This window comes from Bufo gargarizans, chromosome 2, assembly GCF_014858855.1.
Source record: "Bufo gargarizans isolate SCDJY-AF-19 chromosome 2, ASM1485885v1, whole genome shotgun sequence".
Taxonomy (NCBI): Eukaryota; Metazoa; Chordata; class Amphibia; order Anura; family Bufonidae; genus Bufo; species Bufo gargarizans.
In genome coordinates this window covers 6,040,005-6,062,922 of record NC_058081.1, presented here as the reverse complement: position 1 = coordinate 6,062,922, position 22,918 = coordinate 6,040,005, and the positions used below count along the sequence as shown (strand labels likewise).

At 46.0% G+C, this 22,918-nt stretch overlaps 1 protein-coding gene across 1 annotated transcript in view; it reads right to left on the bottom strand.

Annotated features, from left to right (window-relative positions):
* Positions 1 to 3,082: 3,082 nt before the first annotated feature.
* Positions 3,083 to 22,918, bottom strand: part of LOC122929264 (olfactory receptor 1468-like) — a 79,425-nt gene continuing 59,589 nt past the window's right edge. The window contains exon 2 of the mRNA XM_044282781.1: positions 3,083 to 4,018. Within this exon, the coding sequence (XP_044138716.1) occupies positions 3,083 to 4,018 (936 nt within the window). The remainder of the gene's footprint in view (positions 4,019 to 22,918) is intronic.

Here is a 22,918-nt window from a genome sequence, read left to right as displayed (position 1 = left end):
TGCCGAACCGTTTGTTAAAATTACAGGCGGTTCGCAGGACCGGTGAGAAGCAGGGATCCCGACCCGGTCCTGCAGCTGCGCCTGCACCAGTGGCGTAGCTATAGGGGTGGGGGCGGAGCGGAAGCCGAGAGGAGAGGCCCTGTGTGACGCGCACTGTGCAGGGCAGCTGGGCAGGCGAAGTGAGGAGGGGCCGGGGGAGCGGCTTCAGTTGAGGTGCGACGCAGGACTTAGTCACGTACCTCACTGTGACCTCCTGCGGCGGATCTCGCGAGATGACGCGATGACGCGGCGCGGGAAGGCACAGTGAGCGAGGCATTGGTGACCGCCTGTACCAGGATGCCACAAGCTGTGAAGGAGAGAGAGGTAAGTATTAATTATTTCTCCTAAGCAGGTGCCTACTCCACCTTCCCCTCATCCTGACCCAATGTTTAGATTCTTTTAGCCAAACAAGAGTTATGGATGGGGTTGATGACAATATTTAAGGTGGCCACACACAGGGAAACACATCTATTTTGCCCACAGAGTAAGAGCAGCTTTTTTAAGCGGTACTCCACTATGTAATGGCCCCCTCTTTATTATTAATATAATGGCCCCCTCTTTATTATTAATGTAATGGCTCCCTCTTTGTTATTAATGTAATGGCCCCCTCCTTGTTATTAATATAATGGCCCCCTCTTTGTTATTAATGTAATGGCCCCCTCTTTGTTATTAAAGTGGGGGCCATTATATTAATAATAAAGAGGGGGCCATTATATTAATAATAAAGAGGGGGCCATTATATTAATAATAAAGTGGGGGCCATTATATTAATAATAAAGAGGGGGCCATTATAATAATAACAAAGAGGGGGCATTACATTAATAATAAAGTGGGGGCCATTATATTAATAATAAAGAGGGGGCCATTATAATAATAATAATAAAGAGGGGGCCGTTACAGTAATAACAAAGAGGGGGCCATTATATTAATAATAAAGAGGGGGCCATTATATTAATAATAAAGAGGGGGCCATTACAGTAATAACAAAGAGGGGGCCGTTACAGTAATAACAAAGAGGGGGCCATTATAATAATAATAAAGAGGGGGCCGTTACAGTAATAACAAAGAGGGGGCCGTTACAGTAATAACAAAGAGGGGGCCATTATATTAATAATAAAGAGGGGGCCATTATATTAATAATAAAGAGGGGGCCATTATATTAATAAAAAAGAGGGGGTCATTATATTAATAATAAAGTGGGGGCCATTACATTAAAAATAAAGAGTGGGCCATTATATTAATAATAAAGTGGGGGCCATTAAATTAATAACAAAGAGGGGGCCATTATATTAATAATAAAATGGGGGCCATTATAATATACAGGGGGAATAATATTTACAAAGGGGAGTGTCTTGAGAGTGAGCAGCGCCGCGAAGCTGCCAGCCCAGAACAGAGAAGGAGAGAGGAGTCCTCTCACTGTCTGCAGAGTGCCCTAGTTGCTGACAGTCCACACCCCACACACAGCCATGAAAGATTGAAGAGCCGGCCCCTAGCCTAACAGAAAGGAGTCTGAACAGGTCAGGACAGCCTGGTTGGTTGAGTGTGATTTGTGTGACACTGACAAGTTGGCATTAACCACCGACCAGGGGCTGAAATTGAAATGTGACAACATAACAAAAATGGAGGGGGCCATGAATCTGTGGGGAGAAGCAATGTGAGAACATGGAGGGGGCCATGTGGGGAGAAGCAATGTGAGAACATGGAGGGGGCCATGTGGGGAGAAGCAATGTGAGAACATGGAAGGGGCCATGTGGGGAGAAGCAATGTGAGAACATGGAGGGGCCATGAATCTGTGGGGAGAAGCAATGTGAGAACATGGAGGGGGCCATGAATCTGTGGGGAGAAGCAATGTGAGAACATGGAGCGGTGTATGTAAATATGTGTCGTGACTCGTGACGCGCTGCGTATCCACCGCTGAGTAGGGAACCTGTTGTTAAAAATTTGAATCCCACCCCTGCTTCTGATATTGTCCCTCATAGAAGTTTAATAGGTAAAATAAGGTCTATAGCAGGCATGGCCAACCTGAGGCTCTCCAGCTGTTGTAAAACTACAACTCCCACCATGCCCTGTAGTAGGCTGAAAGCTGTAGGCAGTCTGGGCATGATGGGAGTTGTAGTTTTGCAACAGCTGGAGAGTCTCAGGTTGGCCATCCCTGGTCTATAGTCTTGGAAAGTATAGTTTGTAATTGGATTGAAAACTGTCTGAAGGACCGTGTCCAGAGAGTTGTGGTCAATGATTCCTATTCAGAATGGTCCAGGGTTATAAGTGGTGTACCCCAAGGTTTAAGTCACTTCTAGATTTCAAGAATGTGAAATGTCAGAAGAATATTAGAGACAATGGTTTATTTCAGCTTGTAATTCTTTCACCACACTCCCAGTAGCTCAAAAGTTTTCATGCACCAAGTTGTCTGTGCCTTAAATAAAGTTCCATAAAATGATGTTATAGTTTAGCTTCTGAAATGATAATTGATGCCACTTGAGTTATTTTGAGGTGCACCTGCGGCAATATTTAAAGGTCTATTTTAAATGCTTACATTTCTCCATGTTTGACATCATAGGAAGATCAGAAGTAATTAGTCAAGATCAAGACTTTGATCTGTCATAATAGAAAGTAAAGTCCATTCGACAGTGCAAAATCTTCAAGCAAAATGGTGGCCGTTGCAATTATATTTTTTTACACTATTTCAGGTTAAATCAATTCACACGAAGCAGGAGGAAATTCAGCTTTGGGGCCAATCAAATTAATCCTGAAATCAAGATCCGCTGATCACTAGTGAGCGGCTCAGCATCAATGAGAGATAGCAAATCAATTCTAATTGAATCAAATTACATCCTTATTTTGTAACATCTCAAGTTGCGTCTGAATCTGAGAGAGAGAGAAACAAAACTAAAGAAGAGAGAATATGAGTCCTATCAGACTAGTGCTATACAAAAATTTTGAGGCCAGTTAGAGCACTTTTGATTTGGGTAGAGTCAATCTGCACTCAAATAAAATCGATTGAACAATTTACATTTTGAGTGATTTGCTTGTCTCTAAATGTGTATTAATGTTTATTACGGGATATGTGTTTATGTAATGTTTGCTGTACGGCTTTCTTTATGTCTTTATTCCTCAGACTGTATATAATGGGGTTTATAAATGGAGTAAATACAGTATACAGCAGAGAGAGGCTTTTACTACTGACCCAAGTTTGTTCTCTCTTAGGGAAAACATAAACATTAAATAAAGTCCAGTAAAAAATGGAGACCACAATGAGGTGGGAGCTACAGGTGGAGAAGGCTTTCTGTCTACCAGTACTGGATGGGATCCTTAAGACTGATATCACAATGTAAGTATAAGAAACGACAATAATTGTGGTTGGGACCATTACAGTTGGAGCTCCCAAAACAAAAATCTCCAAGTGAACAGAGAAGGTGTCAGAACAGGACAGGTCTAGTAAGGGGACAAGGTCACAGAATAAATGGTCAATGATATTTGACCCACAAAAGTTTAGTTTTGATGATGTTATCGTAATAATCAATGAAAAAACATTACCTATCAACCAATTAATAATGATTGATGTAACACAAAATCTATTTGTCATGACAGAGGAGTAACGGAGGGGATTACAGATGGCCACATATCTGTCATAAGACATCACAGCGAGAAGAAAACACTCTAGTCCTTCTGTGCAATCAAAAAAATAAAACTGAGTCATACAACCAATAAAACTGATGGTTCCTCCATTATTCAGTAGGATCTGGAGCAGGTTGGGGACAATATTTGTGGATAATAAGATGTCACTGATGGACAGTTGTGAGATGAAGAAGTACATTGGGGTGTGGAGGTTCTTGGTGGTGGACACCAGGATGATGATCAGGAGGTTCCCACATATTGTGGCAACAAAAACAACAAGGAACAGAAGAAATAGAAGATTTCTCAAAAGTTGGCTGCTTTGAAATCCTAAGAGGAGAAACTCTGTGACCACAGTCAGATTTGTCTGCAAGTACAATAAGAATTAAAGGAAACATCTAATAACATTTAGGTTAGGCTGTGATTTTTTATTTATTTTTAAGACCAGATTAGTAGACATAAGACTATGACATCCACTAGATATGGGACATGGACCATATGTTGGTAGCCTAAATCTCTCAGACTTACAAAAGGAGATTTCTGAGATGATACCACATTAGGGCAAAGGCAGGAAATGGTAATGCTGAGGCCAGTGATTGGCCACAATGGTCACAAGTTGTCATTGTGGTGCTTCCTTTGTTATTTTATACCATCACCTGCCTTTGCCCCAGTTTGTTATGATCTTAGACATTATCTTTAAATTATTCTGAATCTAAACCCAACGCTTGTATAATTGTTGTTTCAGTTCATTTTTCGTGTGTGTACATGCAATATAACACTATGGCTTCTTTCACAAGAATGATACAGATTGTGTCAGGATTAGCGATGATCTAGCACCAAAGTATCGGGTGTTCGGACCGAACACATTGCTATATTCGTGTGCTCGACCGAGCACCCAAGTGTAATGGAAGTCAATGGGAGACAAAAAGGCACCCCCTGCTCTAAAGAGGGGAGGGTGCCTGGTCAATTGGAAAAGGTCAGAAAGTGACAGAAATCGGGAACAGCATGGGGATGATGCCTCAATGCATCTTGGACTCCCAAGTCGCTGCTGGGAACCATGTTGTCCGAGTTGTACGCCACTTTTGCAGACTGACAAAAATACGCACAAAATCCCCCCAAAAATCAATTCTACAGGAAAAATTGTTAGGAAACATTCTTTCCTGTACATTCCATTGTATATAAAGTGCAAGTTCTGCAATAAAATTACAAGCAAGAGGCACTCAGAAACAGCCTGTATATCACATAAAGGAGGGTGGCCTGCTGATGACCCTCAAAAACATTTGGAGCAAGGGCCTGCTGATATGACCCTCTAAAACATTAGGGGCAAGGGCCTGCTGGTAAGCTGACGCTCTAAAAAATTATATGCAAGTGCCTGCTGTTGAGCTGACAATCTAAAACAATATATGCTAGTGCCTGCAGGTGAGCTGATGCTCTAAAACATTATATGCGAGTGCATGCTGTTCAACTGATGCTCTAAAACATTATATGTAAGTGCATGCTGTACAGCTGACCCTATAAAAAAAATTGACTTGAGGACCTGCAGTTAAGCTGACCCTATAAAAAAATTTGAGTTGAGGGCCTGCAGTTGAGCTGACCCTGGTAAAAATATTAGAGTGAAAGGAATATATACAATCTGGATGAGGAGAAGGAGGAGGTAAAAACAAGATTCAACCATATACTCTTTTTTGTGGTGGAAAAGGTGCATGGGAATACATTACAGTAGATTGACTACATTATAAAGTATAGATTGAAATTGCCTTTATGTTCATCATCAGCTCAGCTCTCCTCTGGTGGAGTTGAGAAGTCAGGGGCAATACAGGCCTTGTTTATTTTTATCAGTCAATCTCTCAGTATTGCCAGTGGACAAGCGGATACACTTATCTGTTATAATGCCACCAGCATCACTAAATACAGACAAAACGCTGGCGGCAGGGCAGGCAAGCACCTTCAAGGCGTAGAGAGCAAGTTTGTGCCACGTGTCCAGCTTGGACACCCAGTAGTTGTAAGGCACTGAGGGATCATTTAGGACGCTGACACGGTCTGCTATGTATTCCTTCACCATCTTCCAAAACTTTTCCCTCCTTGTACCACTAGGCCACGCTTCAGAGCTCATGAAAGTGTCCCATGCCTTAGAGAGTATTGCCATGCCTTTGTTGGAACTGCTGTATGTTCCCATTGTCTCCCTTCCCCGGTTGCCTAAGGAAGTACGGACTCTGCCGGCCGCCTTGTCAGATGGAAAATTTTGGAGCAATCTCTCAACAAGTACCTTCTAATATTGCACCATTGTACTCGTCCTCTCCACCACAGGAATTAGAGATGAGAAGCTCTCTTTGTAGCAGGGGTCAAGAAGGGTGAACACCCAGTAATCCGTGTTATCTAAAATGCGTATAACACGAGGGTCGCGGGAAAGGCAGCCTAACATGAAGTCAGCGATGTGTGCTAGGGTACCAACAGGCAAGACGTTGATGTCAACATCAGGATGACTCTCCATCTCCTCATCCTCCTCCTCTTCTGGCCATCCACGCTGAACAGATGGAATTAAAGTTCCATGGGTACTACCCTCTGGAGCGGAGGCAACTGTCTCCAGCTCCTCCTCCTCCTCCAACTCTTCATGGTCCAATTCGCGCTGAAAAGACAAACTGTGGGTGGTCTGGCTATCCCCCTGTGTAATGTCCTGCCCCATTTCCTCATCTGCCACATTCAGAGTGTCGTCCTTAATTGTGAGCAGCGATCATTTGAGTAGACACAGCAGTGGGATGGTTACGATCATAATAGTGTTATCGCCACTAACCATCTGTGTGGATTATTCAAAGTGTTTTTAAACCTCACACAGGCCTGACATCAATGCCCACTCATCACTTGTGAATAGTGGCAGTTGACTTGAAAGGCGACGACCATGTTGCAGCTGGTATTCTGCAACTGCCCTCTGCTGCTCACAAAGCCTGGCCAACATGTAGAACGTAGAGTTCCAGCGCATGCTCATGTCGCATAACAGTCGGTGAGCTGGAAGCCGCAAGCGCTTATGCAGCGTTGACAGACCGGCTGAAGCTGTTGACGACTTTCTAAAATAGGCACACACACGGCGTGCCTTCACTAGTAGCTCTGGAAAATTGGGGTAGGTTTTGATAAACTGCTAAACCACTAATTTTAAGACATAGGCTATGCATGGGATGTGTGTTAGGTTGCCGAGCTCCAAAGCGCCACCAAGTTACGGCCATTGTCAGACACAACCATGCCTGGTTGTAGGTTGAGTGCCGAGAGCCACATCTTGGTCTGGTCCCTTATACCCTGTCACAGCTCTGCGGTGTTGTTCTGTTTGTCGCCTAAGCAGATTAGCTTCAGCACGGCCTGTTTACGCTTACCCACAGCAGTGCTATACTGCTTTCAGCTAGCGACTGATGGCTGACTGCTACTGGAGGTGGAAGTGGAGGAGGAGGCGGCAGAGGAGAAGTGGGGGTTGGAGCCAGTAACTGTCACGGCCTTTGGTGTGTGCAGAGACACTTTAGCTGTGCATGCTGGTTGCCGGTGGCAACTTGTTGATATGCATGTGTGTGCGCTTTTCCTTTAAGCATGTTTCCTTTCCCTGCTTTAGTGTGCACAGGGTTAAGGTGTGCTTGGTAGGTGTGGTGGGTGTGACCTCAGGCCTCCTTATATGTTGCTGTGGTGGAGCCTGAAGGTCAGTTTGATTTTGCGTCAGTCTGTGTAACAGCTTTGCTCCCTGGCTGAATGATTATGTCTGTGTGAGCTATCCCTATTTGTTATTTTGTTTACCTTGCTCTGTCTGTTGTCCCCTCTGGTGTGTTTCTGTCATTCCTCCCCCACCTGGTGTATGTAGTTATGGTGTGGGTTTTGCTCGGAGGTTTGATTGTGGTATGTGGCTCCGCAAGGGGCGTGCTTTCCCGGATGGGTTTAAGCGAAGACTAGACTGTGGGTTTTCCAGCTTGGAGCCCCCTTTTTATCATGGCTGCGGCAGGTAAGTGTGAATAGCATTGTTGTGTTGCTGTTACTCACCTGCCGTACTGTTTAGCCCATGGTCTTGCATCCTGTTTGCTACTGGGCCTCTGAAGACACCATTCATCCGTGGTGTAGGATGAATGGGTGGTCTCTGTCCTGTCATAAGGCCTAGGGCTTTGCAGGGATAGCAGGGTCAAAGGTTGGTGAGCATGAGTCCCCTTACCTTCTGAGGCGGCTCATGCATTAGGAGTCTAGGGAGAGTTTAGGGTTGCACTAGGAGGTGACCTGCTCCCTGTTCCCTGCTATCTGGCTTTGCAGCCACTGTCATTGCACGGTGGGGGGTTTTCCCCACTCCCCGTCGTGACAGTAACATAGCTACTGGCAGAGACCCTGATGGACGTAGGGCCCGCAATCCTGGGCGTGGGTAGCACCTGTGCCATCCCAGGGTATGACTCACTCCCGGCCTCCACAACATTCACCCAGTGTGCGGTTAGGGAAATGTAGCGTCCCTGGTCACCAGCACTTGTCCATGTGTCCGTGGTGAAGTGGACCTTCCCAGTAACTGTGTTAGTCAATGCACAGGTGATGTTCTGGGACAGATGCTGGTGTAAGGCGGGCACGATACACTGAGAAAAATAGTGGCGGCTGGGGACTGCGTACTGAAAGACGGCAGCCGACATCAGGCTGCGAAAGGCCTCAGTGTCCACAAGCCTAAATGGCAAGATTTCAAGGGCCAGTAAGTTGCACATTTAGTGCTAAGGCCTGTGGGTGGGTGGGTATTTGCACTTGCGTTCAAATGACTGTGTTATGGACATTTGGACGCTGGTACAGGGAAGTGGATGTTGTTGCTGACTGTTCATGTGAGGGGCATAGGGGCCTACGCTTTCGACAGGGTTTTGGCCAGCAGTGCGTAACACAGGGGAAGAGGAGGCAGTGGTGTGACCCACAGACCCAGATTGTTCGGCCCAATTATTAGGGTGCTTGGATGCCATGTGGCGGATCATGCTGGTGAGTTGCTAGTGTTCACGCCACGGCTCATTTATGTACGGCACAGGTTGTAAATAGAGTTGAGCGAACACCTGGATGTTCGGGTTCGAGAAGTTCGGCCGAACATCCCGGAAATGTTCGGGTTCGGGATCCGAACCCGATCCGAACTTCGTCCCGAACCCGAACCCCATTGAAGTCAATGGGGACCCGAACTTTTCGGCACTAAAAAGGCTGTAAAACAGCCCAGGAAAGAGCTAGAGGGCTGCAAAAGGCAGCAACATGTAGGTAAATCCCCTGCAAACAAATGTGGATAGGGAAATGAATAAAAATAAAAATAAAATAAATAAAAATTAACCAATATCAATTGGAGAGAGGTCCCATAGCAGAGAATAATGTAATAAGGGGAGGAAAATCAGCCACCATTTTGTGTCTGTTCATTGCAGCAAGAGAAGGAAGCAATATACTACATATAGTATATGGAGACGCAATATACGTCTCCATATACTAGAATGTACTGTCGGATTTGAGAATTACTGTACGTTGAAATCGCGATGCGATTAATTTAACACGAAATAATCGCATGGCGATTTCAACTTAGCACTGCTATATTCCATAGTAGGCTAGAATTAACGAATATGGAACATAACAGTGCTTAAGTTGAAATCGCAATTCGATTATTATAACTTGAATTAATCGAATTGAGATTTCAACGTAATTCTCAAATCCGACAGTACACTCTAGTATATGGAGACGTTCCCATGGTGATGGGGACGCTCCATTAGTACTGCTATATTCCATATTCGGCGAATATGGAATATAGCAGTACTAAGTTGAAATCGCCATGCGATTATTTCGTGTTAAATTAATCGCATCACGATTTCAACGTACAGTAATTCTCAAATCCGATTCTCAAATGTTGTCACAGGAAATTATGTTAAAAAAGGGTGTATTTTTGTTCTAGAGAGATGTTGAAAAAATCTGCATGCAAATCCGCACCAATTAATGCGGATTGACCGCACGGATTTGCCTGTGAACACCTGCGGATTTCAGTGCGGATTCTCCGCACATGAATCCTGAACGTGTGCATGTAGCCTAACAGTCCATTGTCATAAATTTAGGTCCTGGCACCCAGGCAGAGGAGAGGGGTCCCATAACACAGAATCTGGCTTCATGTCAGCAGAGAATCAGTCTGCATGTCATAGTAGAGAATCAGGCTTCACGTCAGCCACCACTGCAACAGTCCATTGTCAGATATTTAGGCCCAGCACCCAGGCAGAGGAGGGAGGTCCCGTAACAGAGAATCTGGCTTCATGTCAGCAGAGAATCAGTCTGCATGTCATAGCAGAGAATGAGGCTTCACGTCAGCCACCACTGCAACAGTCCATTGGCATATATTTAGGCCCAGCACCCAGGCAGAGGAGGGAGGTCTCGTAACAGAGAATCTGGCTTCATGTCAGCAGAGAATCAGTCTGCATGTCATAGCAGAGAATGAGGCTTCACGTCACCCACCACTGCAACAGTCCATTGGCATATATTTAGGCCTAGCACACAGGCAGAGCAGAGAGGTCCCGTAACAGACGATCTGGCTTCATGTCAGCAGAGAATCAGTCTGCATGTCATAGCAGAGAATGAGGCTTCACGTCACCCACCACTGCAACAGTCCATTTTCATAAATTTAGGCCCAGCACCCAGGCAGAGGAGAGAGGTCCCGTAACAGACAATCTGTCTTCATGTCAGCAGAGAATTAGTCTGCATGTCATAGCAGAGAATGAGGCTTCACGTCAGCCACCACTGCAACAGTCCATTGTCAGATATTTAGGCCCAGCACCCAGGCAGAGGAGGGAGGTCCCGTAACAGAGGATCTGGCTTCATGTCAGCAGAGAATCAGTCTGCATGTCATAGCAGAGAATGAGGCTTCACGTCACCCACCACTGCAACAGTCCATTGGCATATATTTAGGCCTAGCACACACACAGGCAGAGCAGAGAGGTCCCGTAACAGACAATCTGGCTTCATGACAGCAGAGAATCAGTCTGCATGTCATAGCAGAGAATGAGGCTTCACGTCACCCACCACTGCAACAGTCCATTGGCATATATTTAGGCCTAGCACACAGGCAGAGCAGAGAGGTCCCGTAACAGACGATCTGGCTTCATGTCAGCAGAGAATCAGTCTGCATGTCATAGCAGAGAATGAGGCTTCACGTCACCCACCACTGCAACAGTCCATTTTCATAAATTTAGGCCCAGCACCCAGGCAGAGGAGAGAGGTCCCGTAACAGACAATCTGGCTTCATGTCAGCAGAGAATTAGTCTGCATGTCATAGCAGAGAATCAGGCTTCATGTCAGCCACCACTGCAACAGTCCATTGGCATATATTTAGGCCTAGCACACAGGCAGAGGAGAGGTTCATTCAACTTTGGGTAGCCTCGCAATATAATGGTAAAATGAAAATAAAAATAGGATTGAATGAGGAAGTGCCCTGGAGTCCAATAATATATGGTTATGGGGAGGTAGTTAATGTCTAATCTGGACAAGGGACGGACAGGTCCTGTGGGATCCATGCCTGGTTCATTTTTATGAACGTCAGCTTGTCCACATTGGCTGTAGACAGGCGGCTGCGTTTGTCTGTAATGACACCCCCTGCCGTGCTGAATACACGTTTAGACAAAACGCTGGCTGCCGGGCAGGCCAGCACCTCCAAGGCATAAAAGGCTAGCTCTGGCCACGTGGACAATTTAGAGACCCAGAAGTTGAATGGGGCCGAACCATCAGTCAGTACGTGGAGGGGTGTGCACACGTACTGTTCCACCATGTTAGTGAAATGTTGCCTCCTGCTAACACGTTGCGTATCAGGTGGTGGTGCAGTTAGCTGTGGCGTGTTGACAAAAGTTTTCCACATCTCTGCCATGCTAACCCTGCCCTCAGAGGAGCTGGCCGTGACACAGCTGCCTTGGCGACCTCTTGCTCCTCCTCTGCCTTGGCCTTGGGCTTCCACTTGTTCCCCTGTGACATTTGGGAATGCTCTCAGTAGCGCGTCTACCAACGTGCGCTTGTACTCGCGCATCTTCCTATCACGCTCCAGTGCAGGAAGTAAGGTGGGCACATTGTCTTTGTAGCGTGGATCCAGCAGGGTGGCAACCCAGTAGTCCGCACAGGTTAAAATGTGGGCAACTCTGCTGTCGTTGCGCAGGCACTGCAGCATGTAGTCGCTCATGTGTGCCAGGCTGCCCAGGGGTAAGGACAAGCTATCCTCTGTGGGAGGCGTATCGTCATCGTCCTGCCTTTCCCCCCAGCCACGCACCAGTGATGGACCCGAGCTGCGTTGGGTGCCACCCCGCTGTGACCATGCTTCATCCTCATCCTCCTCCACCTCCTCCTCATCCTCGTCCTCCTCGTCCTCCAGTAGTGGGCCCTGGCTGGCCACATTTGTACCTGGCCTCTGCTGTTGCCAAAAACCTCCCTCTGAGTCACTTCGAAGAGACTGGCCAGAAAGTGCTAAAAATGACCCCTCTTCCTCCTCCTCCTCCTCCTCCTCCTGGGCCACCTCCTCTTCCATCATCGCCCTAAGTGTTTTCTCAAGGAGACATAGAAGTGGTATTGTAACGCTGATAACGGTGTCATCGCCACTGGCCATGTTGGTGGAGTACTCGAAACAGCGCAACAGGGCACACAGGTCTCGCATGGAGGCCCAGTCATTGGTGGTGAAGTGGTGCTGTTCTGTAGTGCGACTGACCCGTGCGTGCTGCAGCTGAAACTCCACTATGGCCTGCTGCTGCTCGCACAGTCTGTCCAGCATGTGCAAGGTGGAGTTCCACCTGGTGGGCACGTCGCATATGAGGCGGTGAGCGGGAAGGCCGAAGTTACGCTGTAGCGCAGACAGGCGAGCAGCAGCAGGATGTGAACGCCGGAAGCGCGAACAGACGGCCCGCACTTTATGCAGCAGCTCTGACATGTCGGGGTAGTTGTGAATGAACTTCTGCACCACCAAATTCAGCACATGCGCCAAGCAAGGGATGTGCGTCAAATTGGCTAGTCCCAGAGCTGCAACGAGATTTCGCCCATTATCACACACCACCAGGCCGGGCTTGAGGCTCACCGGCAGCAACCACTCGTCGGTCTGTTGTTCAATACCCCGCCACAACTCCTGTGCGGTGTGGGGCCTGTCCCCCAAACATATGAGTTTCAGAATGGCCTGCTGACGTTTACCCCGGGCTGTGCTGAAGTTGGTGGTGAAGGTGTGTGGCTGACTGGATGAGCAGGTGGAAGAAGAGGAGGAGGAAGCCGAGTAGGAGGAGGTGGCAACAGGAGGCAAAGAATGTTGCCCTGCGATCCTTGGCGGCGGAAGGACGTGCGCCAAACAGCTCTCCGCCTGGGGCCCAGCTACCACTACATTTACCCAGTGTGCAGTTAGGGAGATATAGCGTCCCTGGCCGTGCTTACTGGTCCACGTATCTGTGGTTAGGTGGACCTTGCCACAGATGGCGTTGCGCAGTGCACACTTGATTTTATCGGATACTTGGTTGTGCAGGGAAGGCACGGCTCTCTTGGAGAAGTAGTGGCGGCTGGGAACAACATACTTACTGTGGGACAGCAAGCGACATGAGCTGTTTGAAGCTGTCTGTGTCCACCAGCCTAAATGACAGCATTTCATAGGCCAGTAGTTTAGAAATGCTGGCATTCAGGGCCAGGGATCGAGGGTGGCTAGGTGGGAATTTACGCTTTCTATCAAATGTTTGTGAGATGGAGAGCTGAACGCTGGCGTGTGACATGGTTGAGACGCTTGGTGACGGAGGTGGTGGTGGTGGTGTTGGTGGTACATCCCCTGTTTGCTGGGCGGCAGGTGCCAACGTTCCTCCAGAGGCGGAGGAAGAGGCCGAGGCGGCAGCAGCAGAATAGGCCGAGGCGGCAGCAGCAGAAGAGGTAGCAGGGGGAGCCTGAGTGACTTCCTTGGTTTTAAGGTGTTTACTCCACTGCAGTTCATGCTTTGCATGCAGGTGCCTGGTCATGCAGGTTGTGCTCAGGTTCAGAACGTTAATGCCTCGCTTCAGGCTCTGATGGCACAGCGTGCAAACCACTCGGGTCTTGTCGTCAGCACATTGTTTGAAGAAGTGCCATGCCAGGGAACTCCTTGAAGCTGCCTTTGGGGTGCTCGGTCCCAGATGGCGGCGGTCAGTAGCAGGCGGAGTCTCTTGGCGGCGGGTGTTCTGCTTTTGCCCACTGCTCCTTCTTTTGCTACGCTGTTGGCTCGGTCTCACCACTGCCTCTTCCTCCGAACTGTGAAAGTCAGTGGCACGACCTTCATTCCATGTGGGGTCTAGGACCTCATCGTCCCCTGCATCGTCTTCCACCCAGTCTTGATCCCTGACCTCCTGTTCAGTCTGCACACTGCAGAAAGACGCAGCAGTTGGCACCTGTGTTTCGTCATCATCAGAGACATGCTGAGGTGGTATTCCCATGTCCTCATCATCAGGAAACATAAGTGGTTGTGCGTCAGTGCATTCTATGTCTTTCACCGCTGGGGAAGGGCTAGGTGGATGCCCTTGGGAAACCCTGCCAGCGGAGTCTTCAAACAGCATAAGAGACTGCTGCATAACTTGAGGCTGAGACAGTTTCCCTGGTATGCATTGGGGTGATGTGACAGACTGATGGGGTTGGTTTTCAGGCGCCATCTGTGCGCTTTCTGCAGAAGACTGGGTGGGAGATAATGTGAACGTGCTGGATCCACTGTCGGCCACCCAATTGACTAATGCCTGTACCTGCTCAGGCCTTACCATCCTTAGAACGGCATTGGGCCCCACCATATATCGCTGTAAATTCTGGCGGCTACTGGGACCTGAGGTAGTTGGTACACTAGGACGTGTGGATGTGGCAGAACGGCCACGTCCTCTCCCAGCACCAGAGGGTCCACTAACACCACGACGACCATGTCCACGTCCGCGTCCCTTACTAGATGTTTTTCTCATTGTTATGGTTCACCACAACAACAAATATATTATTTGGCCCAATGTATTGTATTCAAATTCAGCGGGATATAAATTTGAGGCCTAGTATTTAGGCACTGTGTGACCGGTATGGATTTAGTGACAGAATTAGACTTGGAAATGCACAGAAGCGTGTGTGTGAAGTTATTCTGAATGACCCAATGTGCACCTTGAATATTATATACCCTTTTAGGGATAGATTTCAAATAGCTCTGATATAGCAGAAACCACTAAATTATGAAATTGCTAAATTGGGAATTGTACTTCAACCCAGAACAAGAAATGTGCTTGAACGGACACTAAATAACTCGCCCAGCTACAGCACTAAGGACAGATTTAGCGGGATATAAATTTGAGGCCTAGTATTTAGGCGCTGGGTGACAGGTATGGGTTTAGTGCCAGAATTAGACTTGGAAATACACAGTAGCGGGTGTGTGTGAAGTTATTCTGAATGACCCAATGTGCACCTTGAATATTATATACCCTTTTAGGGATAGATTTCCAATAGCTCTGATATAGCAGAAACCACTAAATTATGAAATTGCTAAATTGGGAATTGTATTTCAACCCAGAACAAGAAATGTGCTTGAACGGACACTAAATAACTCGCCCAGCTACAGCACTAAGGACAGATTTAGCGGGATATAAATTTGAGGCCTAGTATTTAGGCGCTGGGTGACAGGTATGGGTTTAGTGACAGAATTAGACTTGGAAATACACAGTAGCGGGTGTGTGTGAAGTTATTCTGAATGACCCAATGTGCACCTTGAATATTATATACCCTTTTAGGGATAGATTTCAAATAGCTCTGATATAGCAGGAACCACTAAATTATGAAATTGCTAAATTGGGAATTGTATTTCAACCCAGAACAAGAAATGTGCTTGAACGGACACTAAATAACTCGCCCAGCTACAGCACTAGGGACAGATTTAGCGGGATATAAATTTGAGGCCTAGTATTTAGGCGCTGGGTGACCGGTATGGATTTAGTGACAGAATTAGACTGGGATATGGCCAAAAAATGAACAGACTATTGCTGGTTAAATGCACTTGGTGTGACAGCTTCACCCTGATGTAGGCTTTAGCCAAAAAACAACCACACCATTGAGGGTTAAATGCACTTGGTGACAGGCGCAGCTTGCCCCTGATTTAGTATATGGCCAAAAAATGAACAGACTATTGCTGGTTAAATGCACTTGGTGTGACAGCTTCACCCTGATGTAGGCTTCAGCCAAAAAACAACCACACCATTGAGGGTTAAATGCACTTGGTCGCAGCTTGGATGCACTTGGTCGCAGCACCGCACAAGATACAAAATGGCCGCCGATCACACCATAAAAAAGTGACTGACAAACGGTCTGGGCAGCCTAAAAACAGTGAGTGAGCATTTGAGTATCAGCAGCTCAATGATGCACAGCTGCAGATCGATCGATTAATCAAGTGAAGTCCTTTGGAGGAGTTAATCTGCCTAATCTCGCCCTACTGTCGCATCCGCAACCTCTCCCTACGCTAATCAGAGCAGAGTGACGGGCGGCGCTATGTGACTCCAGCTTAAATAGAGGCTGGGTCACATGGTGCTCTGGCCAATCACAGCCATGCCAATAGTAGGCATGGCTGTGACGGCCTCTTGGGGCAAGTAGTATGACGCTTGTTGATTGGCTGCTTTGCAGCCTTTCAAAAAGCGCCAAGAAAGCGTCACAAAAGCGCGAAGAAAGCGACGAACACCGAACCCGAACCCGGACTTTTACGAAAATGTCCGGGTTCGGGTCCGTGTCACGGACACCCCAAAATTCGGTACGAACCCGAACTATACAGTTCGAGTTCGCTCATCCCTAGTTGTAAACTACCACCCTTTTGTCGTCTGTACTTTGCTCAAAAAAGCGCCATACTGCGGAAGACCTACCCCTTGGCAAGGTAGATTTACGCATGGGGGTGCTCGGTGTAACAGTTGCGGGCCTGTTTGGGGTCGGCCAACTTCTACTTTTTGTAACCCCACTGCCTCGTCTATCCTGTTGCGGTTCTGCTGATCCCTCCCCCTCTGTACTGCTTTTCTCGCTCGGCTTTTCACCTTCCCATGTTGGGTCAGTGACCTCATCGTCAACCACATCCTCTTCCACTTCCTCACTCTGCTCATCCTCCCGACTTGACCTAACCACAACCTCAGTGATTGACAACTGTGTCTCATCATCATCTGCCTCGTGAACGAATGATTGCCGTTCACCACCGTCATCTTCTTGAGACTGTGAATGCTCAAGAGGTTGGGAATCAGGGCACAATATCTCAGGCCCCTCTTCAAGCGTGCTGGGCGTGAGGGCCAAATGTAATAGTGGCGCTGGAAAGAGTGTGGGAGCACTCATTTGGCAAACCTCTCCATGGTGGGAGGAAGGATGATCAGAGTAAGGATTCGGTTGACCAGACTGTTGGCTACAGAGACTGGACTTGGTGGAAGAGAGGGTGGTGCTTAACCGACTGGAAGCATTATCTTCAGCAATCCAACCGACCAACTGTAACCGACCAACTGTTCGCACTGGTCCAACTTCGACAGTGTTGTCCTGTGCCGCCCAGCTAAGTTGGACATGTAGCTGGGTACGGTGGATGTTTCCTTTTTTTTCTGGTGCACTGGCAGCAGGCACAGTTTCATTGCACCCAGGGCCACGGACTTTGCATGCACCATCAGCATCACACCCACTTCCCCGTCCCTTGGTGCTCACCTTCTTCATATTAATGGTTTTGTCACTAGATGTGGCGCAGATTGTTTTACTGTCCACTAAAGACACCGTTTTCGGATGCAGGACAGTATATGTCACAGAAACCCACAGAATATGGCCACTAGATTAGGCCCAGATTATTAGAATTTGTAATACAGACACTGTTTTCTTATGTAGTTAAGTATTTTTTACACAAAGCCACACACTATGGACACTAGATGTGGCCCAGATTATCAAAGACACAGTCTGCGGATGATATACAGTATATGTCACTAATAGGTATAAAATAAAAATATATTGCTGCTGTCAAACACACACAGTAGTCCTTAAAAGGACTTTGGGGTCTTTGAAAAGCTTTTGGTAGTAAAAACTGCAAATTTCTCTCCCTGCACTATCTGTCCCTTCTTCATACACATATTGAACATCAAGTGGGACAGGACAGCCAATTAAGACGTTTCAGCACTAGTGATGGACGAACATTGGCCGGCGAACGCCCCATTTACGCCCTATTCACTTAAATTGCAGGCGAACCTGAAAAACCTACAAGTCAGATTTGCAGCCAGCAAACACTTACTAGAAGTACACAAATAGTTCCACAACATGGACAGTGACATACGAGAGGGGGATCAATGGCAAAAAGTCCCACAAAAATATGTATTTTAATCAGGGGCCATTTGTATGCGTCTTAAAGGGAAACTCTCAAAAATGTGCCCTGCTGGAGCCTATAAAAATGTTATTTCCTATAGGTTTGATGTATACAAATGTGCAGCACTCCACGTTTTTGTCCTGCCATGGAACTGTATGATGAACGGACGCCACTGTACAGCATCAGTCTGAGGCATCTGTTAACGCATACATTTTTGGTATACATTAATAGGATGTAAACCCAGCCCTAGTGTCAGAATAAGCACCAGTACACAGCGGAGCAGCGTGGCAGAGAGGGGAGGCCGCCATGTACTGACAGAGCGCTACCTGGTCCTGGTGGTCAGGGATGAGGAATGGGAAATACAGGGAACAGTATAAAACACTAGAATCTATATAATCTAAAGAGATTAGCCCTACCCCGAATAGTAATACAATTAGGGGGTCATTTATTATATAGAAATACGTCTATGTTAGTCGTATTTCTGACACAGATTGCGGCACAAAGGTCCTTAGTACCGCAATCTGCATATTTTTCCCGCTCATGCCAGGTTTAACCCCTTAAGGACTTATGACGTACCAGTATGGCATGTTTCCCGAGTCCTGAAGGACCCATGACGTACCAGTTAGTCATAACTATAAAACTAGATGGCGGCGCGGCGGGGGTTAATAGAAAAAGGATGTCCGCTGAAATCCTTCAGCGGGCATCCTGTCCAAACGCCTATGGGGGGGGGTCATGTGACCCCCCGTATCGGCGATCGCCGGAAACCGCAGGTCAATTCAGACCTGCGGTTTGCGGCTTTACCTGAGGTTTGCGGCGGCGATCGGCGGTGCCATCGGATCCCCATGCGGCTGTAGGGGGGGACCCGATGGCAGGGAAGGCAGCGCAATGCCTTCCTGAGGCATCGGAGCTGCCTTCCGGTGACAAGCCTGTGAGATCCAGCCCCCTGGATCTCACAGGCCGTAAGCTGTATGAGTAATGCACACAGTATTACTCATACAGCCAATGCATTCCAATACAGAAGTATTGGAATGCATTGTGAAGGGGATTAGACCCCCAAAAGTATATCCCGAAGTGGGACAAAAAAGAAAGTGAAAAAAAAAGTTGAAAAAATAAAGTTTTCCCCCCAAAAAATGTCAAGTTTCAAAAAAAATGTCATTTTCCCCAAATAAAGTTTTAAAAAATTGGTAAAAAATAGGGGGGGGGGGAGTATACATATTAGGTATCGCCGTGATTGTATAGACCGGCTCTATAAACATATCATATGTCCTAACCCCTCAGATGAACACCGTAAAAAATTTAAAATAAAAACTGTGCTAAATAAACAATTTTTTTGTCACCTTACATCACAAAAGTGCAACAGCAAGCGATCAAAAAGGTGTTTGCCCACCAAAACAGTACAAATCTAACTGTCACCTCATCCCGCAAAAAATGAGCCCCTACCTAAGACAATCGCCCTAAAAATTAAAAAAAATATGGCTCAGAATGTGGAGAGACTAAAACATCATTTTTTTTGTTTCAAAAATGATATTATTGTGTCAAACGTACATTAATAAAAAAAGTATACATATTAGGTATTGCCGTGTCCGTATCAACCGGCTCTGTAAAAATATCACATGACCTAACCCCTCAGATGAACACCGTAAAAAATAAAAAATAAAAACTGTGCTAAATAAACCATTTTTTGTCACCTTACATCACAAAAAGTGTAACAGCAAGCGATCAAAAAGTCACACACCCCCCCAAATAGTGCCAATCAAACCGTCATCTCATCCCGCAAAAATCATACCCTACCCAAGGTAATCGCCCAAAAACTGAAAAAGTTTTGTCTCTCAGACTATGGAAACACTAAAACATGATTTTTTTTTTGCTTCAAAAATGAAATCATTGTGTAAAACTTACATAAATAAAAATAAAGCATACATATTAGGTATCACAGCATCCGTGACAACCTGGTCTATAAAAATATCACATGATCTAACCTGTCAGATGAATGTTGTAAATAACAAAAAATAAAAACGGTGCCAAAACAGCTATTTCTTGTTACCTTGCCTCACAAAAAGTGTAATATAGAGCAACCAAAAATCATATATACCCTAAACTAGTACTAACAATACTGCCACCCTATCCCGTAGTTTCTAAAATGGGGTAAATTTTTTTGGAGTTTCTACTCTAGAGGTGCATCAGGGGGGCTTAAAACGGGACATGGTGTAAAAAAAAACAGTCAAGCAAAATCTGCCTTCCAAAAACCATACAGCATTCCTTTCCTTCTGCGCCCTGCCGTGTGCCCTTACAGCGGTTTACGACCACATATGGGGTGTTTCTGTAAACTACAGAATCAGGGCCATAAATATTGAGTTTGGTTTGGCTGTTAACCCTTGCTTTGCTACTGTAAAAAAATTTGTAAAATGGAAAATCTGCAAAAAAAGTGAAATTTTGAAATTGTATCTCTATTTCCATTAATTCTTGTGGAACGCTTAAATGGTTAACAACGTTTTTAAAATCAGTTTTGAATACCTTGAGGGGTGTAGTTTGTAGAATGGGGGCATTTTTGGGTGGTTTCTATTATGTAAGCCTCGCAAAGTGACTTCAGACCTAAACTGGTCCCTAAAAATTGGGTTTTTGAAAATTTTAGAAAAATTTCAAGATTTGCTTCTAAACTTCTAAGCCTTGTAACATCCCCCAAAAAATAAATATCATTCCCAAAATGATCCAAACATGAAGTAAACATATGGGGAATGTAAAGTAATAACTATTTTTGGAGGTATTACTATGTATTATAGAATTGAGGAATTGAAACTTTGAAATGTGCAATTTTTTTGAAACATTTTTGGTAAATTTGGTATTTTTTTATAAATAAAAATGATTTTTAAAGTTACACAATTTTTTTTTTTTACTTTATTTTACCAGTGTCATCAAGTACAATATGTGACGAAAAAACAATCTCAAAATGGCCTGGATAATTCAAAGCGTTTTAAAGTTATCAGCACTTAAAGTGACACTGGTCAGATTTAAAAAAATTCCTTAAGGTGAAATAGGGCTGAGACCTTAAGGGGTTAAAAAAGGATGGCGTGGGCAGGGAAAGGGATACAGTTATGGCCATCCAGATTTTGGATACCACCGCCATACAGTGACCGGATAACACCTCTGCACAGTGACTGGATAACACCACCATACCGTGACTGGATAAAAGAGTATAAGAGGGCACAGTACAGGGAATAACTAGGGGCACTGCACAGGGTGTGGTAAGAGGGCACAATACATGGTATAAGGGGGCACTGAGTGGGGTGAAGGGCACAGTACGGGGTGGGGGGCATAGTCACATGACCCTGTGACATTAGAGGGATCTTATGGTGAATGTGGTTCATACGCCACCAAAATGAGAGGCAGAGGAGGGAGACAGAGTGATTATGTGGCTAAAGATAAAAAATGAAACTGTCGGCCAGTACAGGCCCCAACAATTAGCTAATAGGCATTCACCTGACAGCAAAGAACTTTGGATTCTGTGGCTGGAGGTACATTAGGCGGTCACATGATTAAAAATCTAACTGTCGGCCAGTACAGGTCCCAAACATTAGACATTCACCTGACATAACAGGCCTTTTATGCCGCTGTATATGCATAAGGCAAGGACCATTCTTTGTTCTGGGTGGTGGCAGATATGTGTGGGCTGGCATGAGGAAATTCAATTACACGTGGGCATCACAGGTGTTGAAATTCTCAGAGATCCATGCCTCATTCATTTTTGAAAATGGGAGGTAGTCCACACTGTCATGAGCTATGCGAGTGCGCTTGTTGGTCACGATCCCCCCTGCTGCGCTGAACGTCCTTTCATACAGAACACTTGACGAGGGGCAAGCCAAGAGTTCCATGGCAAATTGTGCCAACTCTGGCCACATGTCAAGCCTGCACACCCAGTAGTCAAGGGGTTCCTTGCTTCTCAGAGCATCCACATCGGCCGTTAACCTGATGTAGTCGGAAACCTGTCGATCTAGGCATTCCCTGAGGCTGGATCCGAAAGGTGGCTGTCGACGGGTTAGTAACATAGTAACATAGTACATAAGGCCGAAAAAAAGACATTTGTCCATCCAGTTCGGCCTGTCATCCTGCAAGTTGATCCAGAGGAAGGCAAAAAAAAAATATATGAGGTAGAAGCCAATATTCCCCACTTTAGGGGAATAAAAAATTCCTATCCGACTCCAATCAGGCATCAGAATAACTCCCTGGATCAATGACCCCTCTCTAGAAGCTATAGCCTGTAATATTATTACGCTCCAGAAATACATCCAGGCCCCTCCTGAATTCCGTTATTGTACTCACCATCACCACCTCCTCAGGCAGAGAGCTCCATAGTCTCACTGCTCTTACTGTAAAGAATCATCTTCTGTGTTTGTGTACAAACCTTCTTTCCTCCAGACGCAGAGGATGTCCCCTCGTCACAGTCACAGTCCTGGGGATAAATAGATGATGGGATAGATCTCTGTACTGACCCCTGATATATTTATACATAGTAATTAGATCTCCCCTCAGTCGTCTTTTTTCTAAAGTGAATAACCCTAATTTTGATAATCTTTCAGGGACTGTAGTTGTCCCATTCCAGTTATTACTTTAGTTGCCCTCCTCTGGACCTTCTCCAGCTCTGCTATGTCTGCCTTGTTTACAGGAGCCCAGAACTGTACACAGTACTCCATGTATGGTCTGACTAGTGATTTGTAAAGTGGTAGGACTATGTTCTTATCAAGGGGCATCTATGCCCATTCTGATGCAACCCATTATCTTATTGGCCTTGGCAGCAGCTGCCTGACACTAGTTTTTGCAGCTTAGTTTGCTGTTTATTAAAATTCCTAGATCCTTTTCCATGTCAGTGTTACCGAGTGTTTTTCCATTTAGTATGTACGGGTGACTTGCATAATTCCTTCCCATGTGCATAACCTTACATTTGTCAGTGTTAAACCTCCTCTGCCACTTAACTGCCCAAGCCTTCAATCT